The following is a 13,442-nucleotide window of genomic DNA, read 5'->3' as shown; positions in this document are numbered from 1 at the left end:
TGATGTTGTGCCTGTCTAAAAAGAACCTTGACCCAACTCATGTCAGAGTGCTCTTTCTGTAGGAGCAAAATAAAAAGGGATCTAGCATCACCTTAAAGACTAACAATAGCACAAGCTGGAATAGTCTAATGTGCAACTGGACTCCTGTTTTAATTGTGGAGCTAAAGTGTGAAATTGTCAAGACAGTTATCAGAAGTCAAAGATTAGTTTAAAAATATCTTGTGTTTTGTTTTTCAAGGTAAAGACTTACAGGGCTAACAGCCAGAGGAGTGCTCAATGCCCACCATGTTTACTTTCTGCTATGTTTATGAAGTTTATGTCTACTTGCCTCTAAGTTTGCAGATCTCCTGTCCCATGGGTCTCTGCTGCTATCTAGAAGGGTGCTAACTTACTGTTGTAGAAAGTCAATAGAATGCTGCTAAACATTAAGGGGACATTCTAGTCCCTTACATGTTCTAGAACAGGGGTCCCCAACATGATGCCCATGGGCACCATCATGCCCATCAACACCTTTTCTGGAGCCCACCAAGTGTTTTTAGAATGTGGACAGGGGCGGTTGAGGCTTTTACTCAGCAAGACTATTACTTTATTGATTTAAATTTCTTTGTCTGGAAACTTTTCCCTATACCCACTATACATTGTCTGTTGTAATTCAGTAATTTGCTTCTGGGTTTAACGCTTTTTGTATTTCCATAAATATGGTTTATGTTTTTAACAGATGATGAAGAAATGGCACCAACAAGAGATGTGTCTCGTCACTTTGAGGATACCAGTTATGGTTATAAGGATTTCTCCAGGCATGGCATGCATGTGCCTACGTTGCATGCTCAGGTAGCACTTGTGTTTCAAGCTTTTGACAGGCATCATGATCAGGAGAATGCACAGTGTAATCTGTATTCTAATTGTGCATTACAGTGGGCCCACTGAGAGGGTTTTACTGTTATCCTAAGGATGTAAGAGAATACTTCCCTAAACCATTAAACTATTCTCAAGTTAAATTTAAAAATGTTTGTTGTACTAGGCGATCATGTACCCATTTTGTCTTTAAGGACTATTCATGGGAGGACCATGGCTATTCACTGGTAAATCGTCTGTATCCAGATGTGGGGCAGCTGATAGATGAGAAGTTTCATATTGCATACGACCTGACTTACAACACAATGGCCATGCATAAAGATGTGGATACCTCAATGCTTAGGCGTGCAATTTGGAATTATATCCACTGTATGTTTGGAATAAGGTTGGTCCTGTTATCCCTATGTGTAAAACCATCTTTAGTTAGGGTCTCCCCTTAATTCTGGTAAATAGTATTGCTATTATGAGCTTTACGCATGACTTACTCTGAATACGAATTTTTAGGTTACACCAAGATCCTATATTTAAATGTGGATTTGACTTGGCTGAAGAGCAAAGGAACACAGTAGCTGTTAATAACTCCTTATCAACTTCTACCATACATTCTAGGACAGAGGTTTTATATCTGCTCACCTCTGGAGAACAAATCATTAGGATAGTGCAGGCCTGTTGGGAAATAATTTGGAGATATCATTAAGGAAGCCAGTCAGTGTAGAACAGCAAATGGCCAGGAAGAGGCAGGAAAGAACTAAAGCATGCCAGTAAGTGATACGGAGGGGCAAGTCGCTGCTATGTTGCCTGGGGCATGGTCTTCTAGGGACCTTCCTAACGGAATTATGGGAAGCAGAGGAAAAGAACTAAGCAAGGGAACTCTTTGTATGTATACCCATGGAGAAGAGACAGGAGTATTCAGAAGGCTGCTGCCATGCAGCTGTGATGAAGATGTAGCTGGAGTTCCAGGAGAGCTGGTTCAAATTCCTTCAGAACCCTTATTCTTTGCTAGGTATTTGCATTTATTGTGGACATTGCTGTATGATGGTTTTGTTGTTGTTTTTTTGCCGTCAAGTCATAGCTGACATATGGTGACCCAAGGCAAAAGAGACATTCGGAGATGGTTTGCCTATACCTGCCTCTGAGCCACGACCCTGGTATTCCTTGGAGGTCTCCCATCTAATTACTAGCCAGGCTCGGGGCTGAGAGTGTGTGACTGACCCAAGGTCACCCAGCAAACTTCTGTAGCACGAGTGGGGATTTGAGCCTGGGTTTCCCAGGTCCTAATCTGACACCTTAACCACTACATCACGCTGTCTCTCATGATGAATTATATATTGAGAGAAATAAGTGCCAGTGATTCAGAAAAGAATATTTGTCTCTTTGTTTCCACACAGATATGATGATTATGATTATGGTGAAATCAACCAGCTACTGGATCGCAGCTTTAAAGTTTACATAAAAACTGTAGTTTGTATGCCTGAAAAAACCACAAAAAGAATGTATGACAGCTTCTGGAGGCAATTCAAACACTCTGAGAAGGTATATTCTTCATGGATATGTTTGATTTGTTAGATTTGATAGTAATGCCGCTAAAACAGTTCTAGATGCTGAGGACCTCATATTGCTTAAATTGCAGTTACCATAAGTAATCTCATATCTTGTAACACTAAGTTATCTTTCCTCTAGTAAATAATTATTTTCATATTATTTCTCAGCACAGTAGGTTGAGGATTGTAATAGTTGTTCAGACACTGTTCCACATAGTTCTAGCAAGTTTAAAGATTTTACTAATGTAAGCCAGACTACAAACCCATGCAACTTGGTCTTGTATCCGAAGAAGGCTTCACACATTACCTCAATTTATGGTAACAGATTTCAAATGCCCATATACCCAACTGGGCTATGTAGGGTAATAATCCCCCCTTACTCATACCTATAGACACTAAATCATCAAACTTGGGTTTTCCTGTAAACTCTACTTTAAAAGGAAACTTCAGGCTTCATTATGCTTTAAGTAGCTGGGTCCTCGTAGCGATCGCCACATGCTCCAACAACACTGTACTACTGTTGAGAATTAAATGTAGATCTACAGCCAATTCACTGTCAGCAAGCACAACACACTGTAAATGTGCAGATCATGAAAGCTGCTTACTCTTCTACCCCTCCAAGGCAGCATGTAACTGGCACTTTCACATAATTCTTGGATGTCACTATCAGTTTTCTGAATTTCTGGAGTAAATTGCAGGGAGGCCACTAACTTTATGAACTGGGCCATAGTTGAAATATTAATCACAGGAATTATGCATGCCTTAAAACAGCAGTTCTGTGAACAGGATATTCACTTCAACTAATTCAGTTGTGTGTGTGTGTTTTTTTTTTAAAGGTTCATGTCAATTTGCTTCTCATAGAAGCACGGATGCAAGCTGAACTGCTTTATGCTCTGAGAGCCATTACCCGCTACATGACCTGAAACATTGGTTAACAATGATGGAAGGTGCAGCATATCTACCCACCAGAGGATGGTAACAAGTTCCTGAATCGGTGGTGGCTAAAAGCTACGAGCTCCATCGTGCCATAACTCCTTTAGTTTCTGCTCTTCCCTTGATGGAATGTTGCTGCTGCTGCCGGATGTAGTGGTCGGGGGGGACGGGGACACAACTGTGCAGGCCCTGCTCCCTGATCACTTCAGCCTTGCTTCGGGTAGGACAGGAAGCCATGATTTCTGGCAGCAAAGTAGTTAATTATGCAAATCTTGTATTGTGGCAAGTAGATAAAATCTGGAGCACAAGAAGAGGACTTCTGCTTTTGATACAAGAATAATTGATTTTAGTAATGTCCTGATGCTGCTGTATTTGCTGGTGGAATGAAGAGACTAGCAATTCCAATTAAGCTACAAGTGAACACAAGCACTGCTATTGTCTGAGCCTACATTTGATATGGTTTTAGATAAAAGTCCTTGCTCATGACCCCAACTGTATGCCATACTAACAGTTATAATCACAACAGGACCTTTTTAAAATGCTGTTGCTTAGCTTTAAAATATGCTAGTGGCTTGGACTTGTTCATAGGGGTGTAGTTAATTCAAGAGTGAGAAGGGATGGGACTTTTTTAAGCTGCTGAGCCTGCAACCATATGCTAAATACTTAGGGACAGGGATAAGCATAGTTCTTCTCTCCCTGTTGTTCCTAGGAGCTAGCTGCAGTGTGAGAATGTGATTTCAGACTATCCAGCAACCCCTCAGTACATTGCTTACTCATGGATATAGTCTGTTACTTAGCAGCAACTTAAGTAGGAAAATGGTGTAAAACATTAACTGCAAGTTTGGTATACAGCTGGTTTTTGGATACTTTTGTATGAGCGTGAACTGCTTCTGAAATTTCAGTATTACTGAATTATTAAATAAACCTTTCCCTGCCCTCTAGCCTTCTGTCAGGATTTTTTTTTTTGTTCGAACTGGTATTGCCCATTGCAGAACAAAGCAATGAGTGGATATTCAGTCCCTGCTGTGTGTGAGATTTGAACTTGAGGGAAAAGAACAAAAAGCTAAACTGCAACCCTTGGCAGTTTAACAGGAAGCAGCTGCTATTTCCTCTAGTCAAAAAAATACAAATTTTATGCTGACCCAAAAATCACAGGCTAAATGGGCAGTGTTAAAAGTTTGATTTGGCTGAAATATTCTTTCCAGTTGTTAATTTATACCTTTCATTTGTGAAGTCTCTTTGTACGATACATGTCTTACCCATCTGCCAGCAGAGAAGCTGATAATTCCATTAACTCAAGTAACAGCGAATGATGGAGGCCTGTGTCCTCTGTATTCAGTGCTAAAGTGTATTTTCTCTACCGTTCAGTGAAGTTATTCAAGGATTTCAGTTTGCGATTGTGCTCAAGTAGTCATCTTTGCTATGGGCTTAAGTAAGCATGGGCAAACAATTCAGGAGCAAGTAATGCATGTTTCTCAGATGCCCTGAGTAGAGCATGTTAAGATTTGTTACAAAAGCTTTCATACAAAAGTGGCGTTGGAGGGAGGAACACAACAGTAGCCAGTCTCATTCAGTCACTAAGAGCACAATCCTAAGGTGGGGGGTGGGGGTGGTCAGGGCTGCCGCAGAAGCAGAAAATGTATTTTCCCCGGAACCCGTGAAACTGCTCCATTGAGTTACATGGGGCTGTGCCATGGTTTTTGCAGGCACAAGTTCACGCCTGCAAAAGGGGGCAATCCGAGGGCGAAAGGGCTTTGGGAGCTGACTAGAGTCAGCCATGTCCCCGGGACTGCCTCCTTTGGCACCAGTTCAAGCCCTTGCACTGGCAGAATGCTACAGCAGATGCTCTGACACCCGAGCATGGTGCTGCAGCACCACTCCCTGGCGCTGGTGTAAGTGGGTCGCCGCTGGCATAGATGCCCATTTTTATGCTACAAGCAGCATCTACACTGGTGCTGGAGTCACGCTGCCTCCAGAAGTAACCCACCCACCCCCATTTCAAGATTGCACTGCCCATGATGCTGCAGATTCGAAACATTGAATAGAGGTAAATCAGAGTTTAGATTGAACACATTTCTCACCATAACATTTTTATATTTTCCTCTGTTGCAAACAGCATTTTGTAAGGATATTTTAATGGGCTATACCTTGTTTTCCTGTAAGTGGTTAAGCTTGTGATATGAAAATAGACCACACAGTTATTGAAAGTGTTAAGACAAGTTCTTCTAGAGAGAATTTGTATTTACTCTGCTCCTGCATCGAAGCATTCACTGAAGGAAGCATGCAGAATTCCAGCCGCAGCTTAGCTATGCGAACAACTATTGGTAATGGCTATGCAAACGAAGGAACAAAGGAGCAGGCGAGTGTGTGTGGGGAGGTGGAATTTGTTTGACTTTCTCCTCTTGCATCAGGACCATGAATAATCATTTTAAAGGTCAGATTTAAAACATCAACATTGAGCGAGAAGCAGAATCGACCCTGCATAAATGGCCAGAGTTCTAAACCTATCGTTGATGTATTATAGTGGATTTTCAAAGAACGTGAATGAGAAGGGAGTACATGAAGGATGGGAAATTCTAAAAAGGGAGATACTGAAGGCGCAATTTCAATCAATTCCCACGAGGAGAAAAAAAAGGCAGAGGTTTGAAGAAACCAGGGTGGATGTCTAAAGAACTTTTGGTTGAGATAGGATTTAAGAAGGGCATGTACAAGTGGAAAAAGGGAGAAATCAACAAAGAGGAATTCAAACAAGTAGCCGGTGCATGTAGGGAGAAAGGAAAGCTAAAGCGAAGAATGAGCTCCGGCTAGCCAGGGAAGTTAAAAACAACAAAAAAGGGTTTTTTGGTTATGTCCATAGCAAACGGAAGATCAAGGTAATGATCGGGTCATTGCGTAGAGAGGACGGTGAGTTATTAACAGGGGAGGCAGAAAAGGCAGAATTCCTTAACTCCTTTTTTGTATGTCTTCTTCCAAAAGGGGAATAGTGCTCAGCCTGGGAGTAATGGAGCAGAGGACGCAATAGGGGAATTACAGCATAGTATAGACACTGAAATAGTACGGGAATACCTGGCTACTCTCAATGAGTTCAAGTCTCCGGGGCCGGATGAACTGCATCCGAGGGTGTTAAAAGAACTGGCTGAAGTGATTTCAGAACCACTGGCAATAATCTTTGAGAATTCATGGAGAACAGGAGAAGTTCCAGCGGACTGGAGGAGGGCAAATGTGGTCCCCATCTTTAAAAAGGGGAAAAAAGAAATCCCAAACAATTATTGCCCAGTCAACCTGACATCAATACCAGGTAAAATACTAGAGCAGATAATTAAACAGACGGTCTGTAAGCACTTAGAAAGAAATGCCGTGATCACTGACAGTCAACATGGGTTTCTCAAAAACAGGTCATGCCAAACTAATCTCATATCTTTTTTTGAAAGAGTGACAAGTATGGTAGATGAAGGGAATGCTGTAGATGTAGTGTACCTTGATTTCAGTAAAGCCTTTGATAAAGTCCCCATGATCTTCTTGAAACAAAGCTAGTAAAATGTGGGCTGGACACTGCTACTGTTAGGTGGATTGGTTGACCAACCGAACCCAAAGGGTGCTCATTAATGGCACAACTTCATCCTGGAGAGGAGTGACCAGTGGGGTGCCACAGGGGTCTGTCCTGGGACCGGTACTATTTAATATTTTTATAAATGACTTGGATGATGGGATAGAGAGCATGCTAATCAAATTTGCAGATGACACCAAGTTAGGAGGGGTAGTTAATACCCCAGAGGATAGGGTCAGTTCAGAATGATCTTGATAGACTGGAGAGCTGGGCCATAAGTAATAAAATGGATTTCAATAGGGAGGAGTGTAAGGTACTAGGCTGAAACAACATAAGGCACAGGTACAGGATGGGAGAGAGTTGGCTTGACAACAGTACATGTGAAAGAGATCTGGAAGTCTTAGTGGACCACAAACTGAACATGAGTCAACAGTGTGATACGGCGGCTAAGAAGGCCAATGCAATTCTAGGCTGCATCAATAGGAGTATTGTGTCTAGATCAAAGGAAGTAATACTACCACTGTATTCTGCATTGGTCAGACCTCACTTGGAATACTGTGTCCAGTTTTGGGCTCCACAATTTAAGAAGGATGTTGACAAGTTGGAGTGTGTCCAGAGGAGGGCGACCAGAATGGTCAAAGGTCTGGAATCCATGCCCTATGAGGAGAGACTTAGGGAGTTAGGTTTGTTTAGTTTGGAGAAGAGAAGGTTGAGGGGAGACATGATAGCCATGTTTAAATATTTGAAGGGATGTCATGTTGATGAGGGAACTAGCTTGTTCTCTGTTGCTCCAGAGACTAGGAGTAATGGATTTAAACTAATAGAAAAGCGATTCCATCTAAACATTAGGAAGAACTTCCTGACGGTGAGGGCTGTTCGATGGTGGAATGGGGGTGAGGAGGTAGTTGTTAATTTCCTGCATTGGGCAGGGGGTTGGACTAGATGACCCTGGTGGTACCTTCCAACTCTATGATTCTATGAACATGTACAGCAAGCCTGATGCATATGGCAATCCTGTAAAAAGTGAAAGCTTCCCCCCACATGCCTGGTGTGTTACAGTTGCAGACAAGCTTGCCACCCTCTCCTTGCTGGCTGTGCATTTGCTGCACAGTGGCAGAACCAGCTTCCCACCCAAATGCATTAGTAATTTTTGTCAGCCTCCAACAAAGATATACAATCTAATAGACATGAGTATTAAGTTGTTCAAAAAAGCACTTAGTCCCGATGATGTAGATGATTTATTTTTGCACCCTCAAATCTTACTGCAAATGTAAGTAAAAGAGTTGTGCAGTGTACAAGGTACATCAAAAGAATCCAAGAGCCATCTTTCACGGAAACAGTCCCTGCAGTGTCCTTAAAGTATTTCATCACCACCTGCCTTCAAATGAAGTAATATTTAAAGGACATAAAAATGATTTTCAGTTCTGAATTCTCTGGAGAAGCTTCTGTGCCACAGGTTTGAATTCTGATTCCCAATACAGTTTGTGGTAATCTCTTAAATCGCTGTCAAGATTGCAGTCCAGTGCTAATTCTTCATCTAAAGAGAGAGGAAAGGGAATGTCTAGATCAGTCGATTTTAAACAATCTATATATTTAAACTATTTAGGGTCTAGTCACATAACTGTGTGTGTGTAAAGTGCCGTCAAGTCGTAGCCGACTTATGACGACCCCTTTTGGGGGTTTTCATGGCAAGAGACTAACAGAGGTGGTTTGCCAGTGCTTTCCTCTGCATAGCAACCCTGGTATTCCTTGGTGGTCTCCCATCCAAATACTAACCAGGGCTGACCCTGCTTAGCTTCTGAGATCTGATGAGATCAGGCTAGCCTGGGCCATCCAGGTCAGGGCAGTCACATAACTACCTAGATATAAATGACTAATTTGATTTCACACTGGAAAATATGTAAAAGCTCCAGATATGTATGTGAAAGCTAACACCTGCAAGCTACTCTAGGCTCAGGCCCATCCCATGGAAACGCTTCCTACTGCTCTGTGGTGAATTGCCACATTAATTAGGCACCAACTTTAAATTCCATACACCAAGAAGAAGAGTTGGTTTTTTTATACCACACTTTACCGTAGGGAGTCTCACAGCAGCTTACGATCGTCTTCCCTTTCCCCCCACAACAGGCACCGTGTGAGGTAGGTGGGGCTGAGAGAGTTCTGAGAGAACTGTGACTAGCCCAAGGTCACCCAGCAGGCTTCTTGGGGAAGAATAGGGAATCAAATCTGGCTCTCCAGATTAGAGTCTGCTGATCTTAACCACTACACAACACTGGCAAACCTATGAACGCATAAGAAATTAGTATGTACTTTCTAGTAACCTATATAAGAAGATACCAAGCCGTTAACAAGCCTGTCAGTACATAGGTGATTAAATGGCTGACCAGAAACAAGCTAAGTAGTCAAGTAAGAAAACAGTGCTGCAGTTATGCTGTTCAAGATATGCTGTTCAAGATAAAGTATGGTGGGGAATCAAGGTGAATTCAGCAGTGTTCTCAGGCTTCCAGGCATATGTGCTCTCCTAGCAGAACATTCTACTGGAAGAGTTAACAAGATATGTAAAAATGTGGAAGTAAATGTTATGTTTAGTGGTAATACAGTTCTCAATACCCTAACAAGAATTTTCAAGGTAGGAAGACCTATCTGATCCCGGTGCATCAGCGTTTGGAAAGTAACTAATGAATTTGCAAAGGACTGCTGCACACAGAGCTGCTGCCATGTGACAACTTGGCTGTGCAGAAGTCTCCTAACCACCCCTAAGAGCCCTACTGGAGCAGATCCAGTACCAAGCCTCCTCACAATATTGGCTTTGCAGGTATACAACAGTACCAAGTTCAATCCCTGTCATTGTCAGTTCAAGGTTCTCAGGTAGAAAACCAGAGAGAGATCTCTGAGAAACCTCGGGGGTCAATGTTAAATGTTTTCACCAGCCTCTGGTATTGAGGCACACAAAAATATAGCTGTCTTGACTAACAGCCTTATTATCTATAAATCTGTGTGATCCTTTCTTAAACCTATCAGAACTGATTGCTTTCATTGCATTAAATTCCTTAAGTTTATTATGTATGTGTAAGATCATATGAAATAACATTTTTGGTCTAGCTTGAATCTACTGCTAGTCAGTTTCACTGAATGATATGGGAAAAGGATCAAAAAAATTCTCCCCATTATACATAACCTCTACCATGTTCCCCTTGGTTGTCTTTTTGCAAACTCAAAAGCCCTGAACACTGTAGCTCTTCCTCCTAAAGAGCAGTGATCCAAATCATTGGTTGTGTTATTTCTTCTTTTCTACACTTTTTGTACCTCTTTGGTATTTTTTGAGATGAATGACCAGAATTGTACATAGCATTCCAAAAGTGGCTGTAACAGCTGAGCCCTAGAACAGGGGATGCTGTGTAAACACACAGCCTTAACAGCCTGCAGGAGATCCAGAAAGGAACCCTGCCCAAAGCATTTAAACTTCCTTAGCTTTACTCTACAAATTATGGAACAGTAATGAGGTTGGCTTTTACTTCTCACCTAAAAATGATGCAAGGAGAAGTAGCAGGGTGTTGGCGTCTTCCTCTTCGAAGCAGGGCCCAGTGCTAGTAAAGTTCTCACTGTGGTTCCACAAGGTTTTGCATATCAAGCAAGCCAGCTGCCAGTCTGTAGGCCCAAAGTCTCTTAAACAATCGATTAACCTGTCACAATAATGAGGAAAAGGAAAAGTTGCAAGGTAAGGTTTGTCTTTCTACAGATCTCCTTAATACCCAGCAGAGCAAGATGACTCTACAGCCTCCTTACAGAAGGTAAGGAATGCAACGAGAGAGATTAAATCATCCTCCACCCCTTGTGAACTTAAGAGTACAAAAATTAGAAAACCTCCTTTGATCCACTACTTAGGCAAGTTTCCCGCACTCACTTTTTAATTGTGCCATCTTCATTCAGTACAGAACGCCTGCTTTTATCCACAGTAAGGTTGAGGAGAACTCCACAGGCCGAAAAGCAGATATCTTGATGTTTGGCATCAAGTAACGCAATCATGAATTTGTACACTGGATTTCATAATAAGAAACAACTATTTCAGACTTGTTTTAAGCAAAAGTATCTGAACAAGATTCACTGAACTAGAATTGTACCAACTGTATGCGTAGTTTGAAACACACAATGACCTAGACTTTCCACTTGGTGCCATGTTGAAATACTGTACTCTTAATGACAGTTATTTATTTAACTATTAACCACTCATGGCTGGCTTTCTCACTGAGACTTGAGGCAGATTACAAAATATGAAACACCATTCAAACAGCACAGATCTCAGAGAAAACAATGCAGTGGGGCTAGGATTACAGAACTGAAAATAATGCAAGCAAAAAATTGTCTTAAGGCAACACAAGGGTCAATGCAGGCAAAAAGCTATTGAAACATTTACAAAGAAACAACCTGAACTATTCCATTATAGTATAGCCCTGTTCCCTTTAAAAAACACTGTCCTGAAGAATTCCATTTTACACATTCTGTGGAATAATAAAAGTGGGGAGCCTTCTTGGCCGCCTCAGCCAACCCATTCCACAAGGTGGAGGCCACAACAGAGAATGCACAACAGAGAATGTGGGTTTATACCAAATCTTAGAACATGATCACAGTGAAACATGAAACTGCCTCATACAGATCAGTTGATCCATCTGACTGGCGATGGCGCTCCAGGACCTGAGGCAGAGAAGATCTTTCCCAACAGTTGGCACTGACTTTTTAACTAGGTTGCAGGTTCAGTTCCTGGTATCTCATCTGCTTATGAAGAATGTGCTTTATCACCAAGCAGCAGCCTCTCCTTTGAAGCCAATTCAGCTTCAGATGTGCTTTACTATTAAACCCAGTCATGCTTGTATTGAGATTTTGTGTGTGTGTGTGTGCTTAATTTTTTTTAGCAAGAGCTCTCAGTACATCATCAAACCTCCTCCAAACTCTCTCATTTGCACTTGTGACTCAATAACTGACCTGCTGGACTTCCCATATGACCATAACCACGAAGACTGATAGTGCCCACTCTGGCTGCAATTTATTGACCTACTCTGATGTTATACAGAAATTTTCCTAGCTTGGCCTGGAACAGCAGGGGGTGGGGAGACCTTAGAATCTGAATTCCAAGGTCCAGGAGCACGGTATCTGAAACTGAACCCCCTCCTAGGGCAATAATCCAAAACGTTATATATTTTTAAAATTGGTCTCAGAGCCTTTAAATGAAAACAAACAAGCAACGCTTTGTGCCGATGTGACTAGTATGCAGTTGTATAAAACCTGGTCCCTGAAAATGGTATTTGAACTCACCATTTTTCTGAACAATGAAGTCACAGATTTCATGATACTGGGAAAGATTACCAAAGACTCGAACAGCCTCCAGAATCCCATCCATGTTATTGCTCAGTAATAGCTTTATCAGCACTGTCAGCAAATAAAATAAAATTTGAAAAATGGAAGACACATTTAGCCAAGTTCAAGAATCAAATGTATTTTTGTTGCAGCTAAATGATAGCAGACAATATGAAATTTCTGCAAGTAGCAACAGAGCCCTTTTCAGGGTATGTACAAAAGACGTGCAAACATCTCAGTTGGAAAACAGAGGGGTTTGTGGGATAAAAAGAAGAAAATTGCACATTAGGGGAGCAGTTAGCCAATCTGGTCACAGCTGGATGAAATTACTTAGAGATTCTGGAAAGAACAGAAATTAATGAAGCCCTTCTTGTGCCGGATGTGCAACAGAGAGATTCATTTGCAGTTTCCCCTTATCCTAGCCAAAACATGGGAAGAGTGGCAGCAGCACGCTCTTGCATTCTAAAAGACAAGGAAGGAGAGGCGATCGCACTCAATGCTCCTCCTCGCCACAGCACCTATCCCTCACATGGCTTTTTGTCTCCATGCATCCCACCACAGCTTTTTCAGGAGTCAAAATGGGACTACTCTCCCTCTTGTGCTGGCAGAAAAGAGGATCCAACTGAAAGGTAGGACATTCTGTAGCTCATAGATGAGGCTGGAGGAACAGAAGAACCAACACAAACTAGCTACAGAGGAGAGAAGACAGGGGGAAAGCAATGCTTGGAGGGACTACTGGAAACAAGCACTTAGGGGCTGATGGCCCTTAATCATTTATTTTATTTTATTTTTAGACTTATACCCCTCCCCTGTGTCATAGGGCTCAAGGCGGCTCACAACATTCAACAGAGCAATCTATAGAGATAAAACATACTTAGAAAACATTAAATTACAATCCATAAGGTACAATCCTAGCACAAGCATCAGACAACCAACATCATAAGAACATAAGAAAAGCCCTGCTGGATCAGACCAAGGTCCATCAAGTCCAGCAGTCTGCTCACACAGTGGCCAACCAGGTGCCTCTAGGAAGCCCACAAACAAGACGACTGCAGCAGCACCATCCTGCCTGTGTTCCACAGCACCCAAGATAATAGGCATGCTCCTCTGATCCTGGAGAGAATAGGTATGCATCCCAAACTGATATCAAAAACAGGTGGCACTGCTAATAGAAAACTGGCCTTGACCATCCTCAATGCCTGGTGGGACAACGC

At 42.0% G+C, this 13,442-nt stretch overlaps 2 protein-coding genes across 3 annotated transcripts in view; one reads left to right on the top strand and one right to left on the bottom strand.

The window, feature by feature from the left end:
- Positions 1-3,467, top strand: part of SESN1 (sestrin 1) — a 54,105-nt gene extending 50,638 nt beyond the window's left edge. For both annotated transcript variants that reach the window (XM_056856149.1, XM_056856150.1), the window contains exons 7-10: positions 719-831; positions 1,050-1,240; positions 2,244-2,388; positions 3,233-3,467. In XM_056856149.1, the coding sequence (XP_056712127.1) occupies positions 719-831; positions 1,050-1,240; positions 2,244-2,388; positions 3,233-3,319 (536 nt within the window). In that variant the 3' untranslated portion in view covers positions 3,320-3,467. The remainder of the gene's footprint in view (positions 1-718; positions 832-1,049; positions 1,241-2,243; positions 2,389-3,232) is intronic.
- Positions 3,468-8,223: 4,756 nt separating this feature from the next.
- The window catches only part of ARMC2 (armadillo repeat containing 2), a 67,181-nt gene continuing 61,962 nt past the window's right edge, over positions 8,224-13,442 (bottom strand). The window contains exons 17-20 of the mRNA XM_056856201.1: positions 12,187-12,300; positions 10,781-10,913; positions 10,399-10,559; positions 8,224-8,413 (exon numbers count right to left, since the gene is read on the bottom strand). Of these exons, the coding sequence (XP_056712179.1) occupies positions 8,295-8,413; positions 10,399-10,559; positions 10,781-10,913; positions 12,187-12,300 (527 nt within the window). The 3' untranslated portion in view covers positions 8,224-8,294. The remainder of the gene's footprint in view (positions 8,414-10,398; positions 10,560-10,780; positions 10,914-12,186; positions 12,301-13,442) is intronic.

Source organism: Euleptes europaea, chromosome 10 (genome assembly GCF_029931775.1).
Source record: "Euleptes europaea isolate rEulEur1 chromosome 10, rEulEur1.hap1, whole genome shotgun sequence".
In the NCBI taxonomy this organism is placed as follows: Eukaryota; Metazoa; Chordata; class Lepidosauria; order Squamata; family Sphaerodactylidae; genus Euleptes; species Euleptes europaea.
This window is presented reverse-complemented; position numbering and strand designations above follow the sequence as displayed.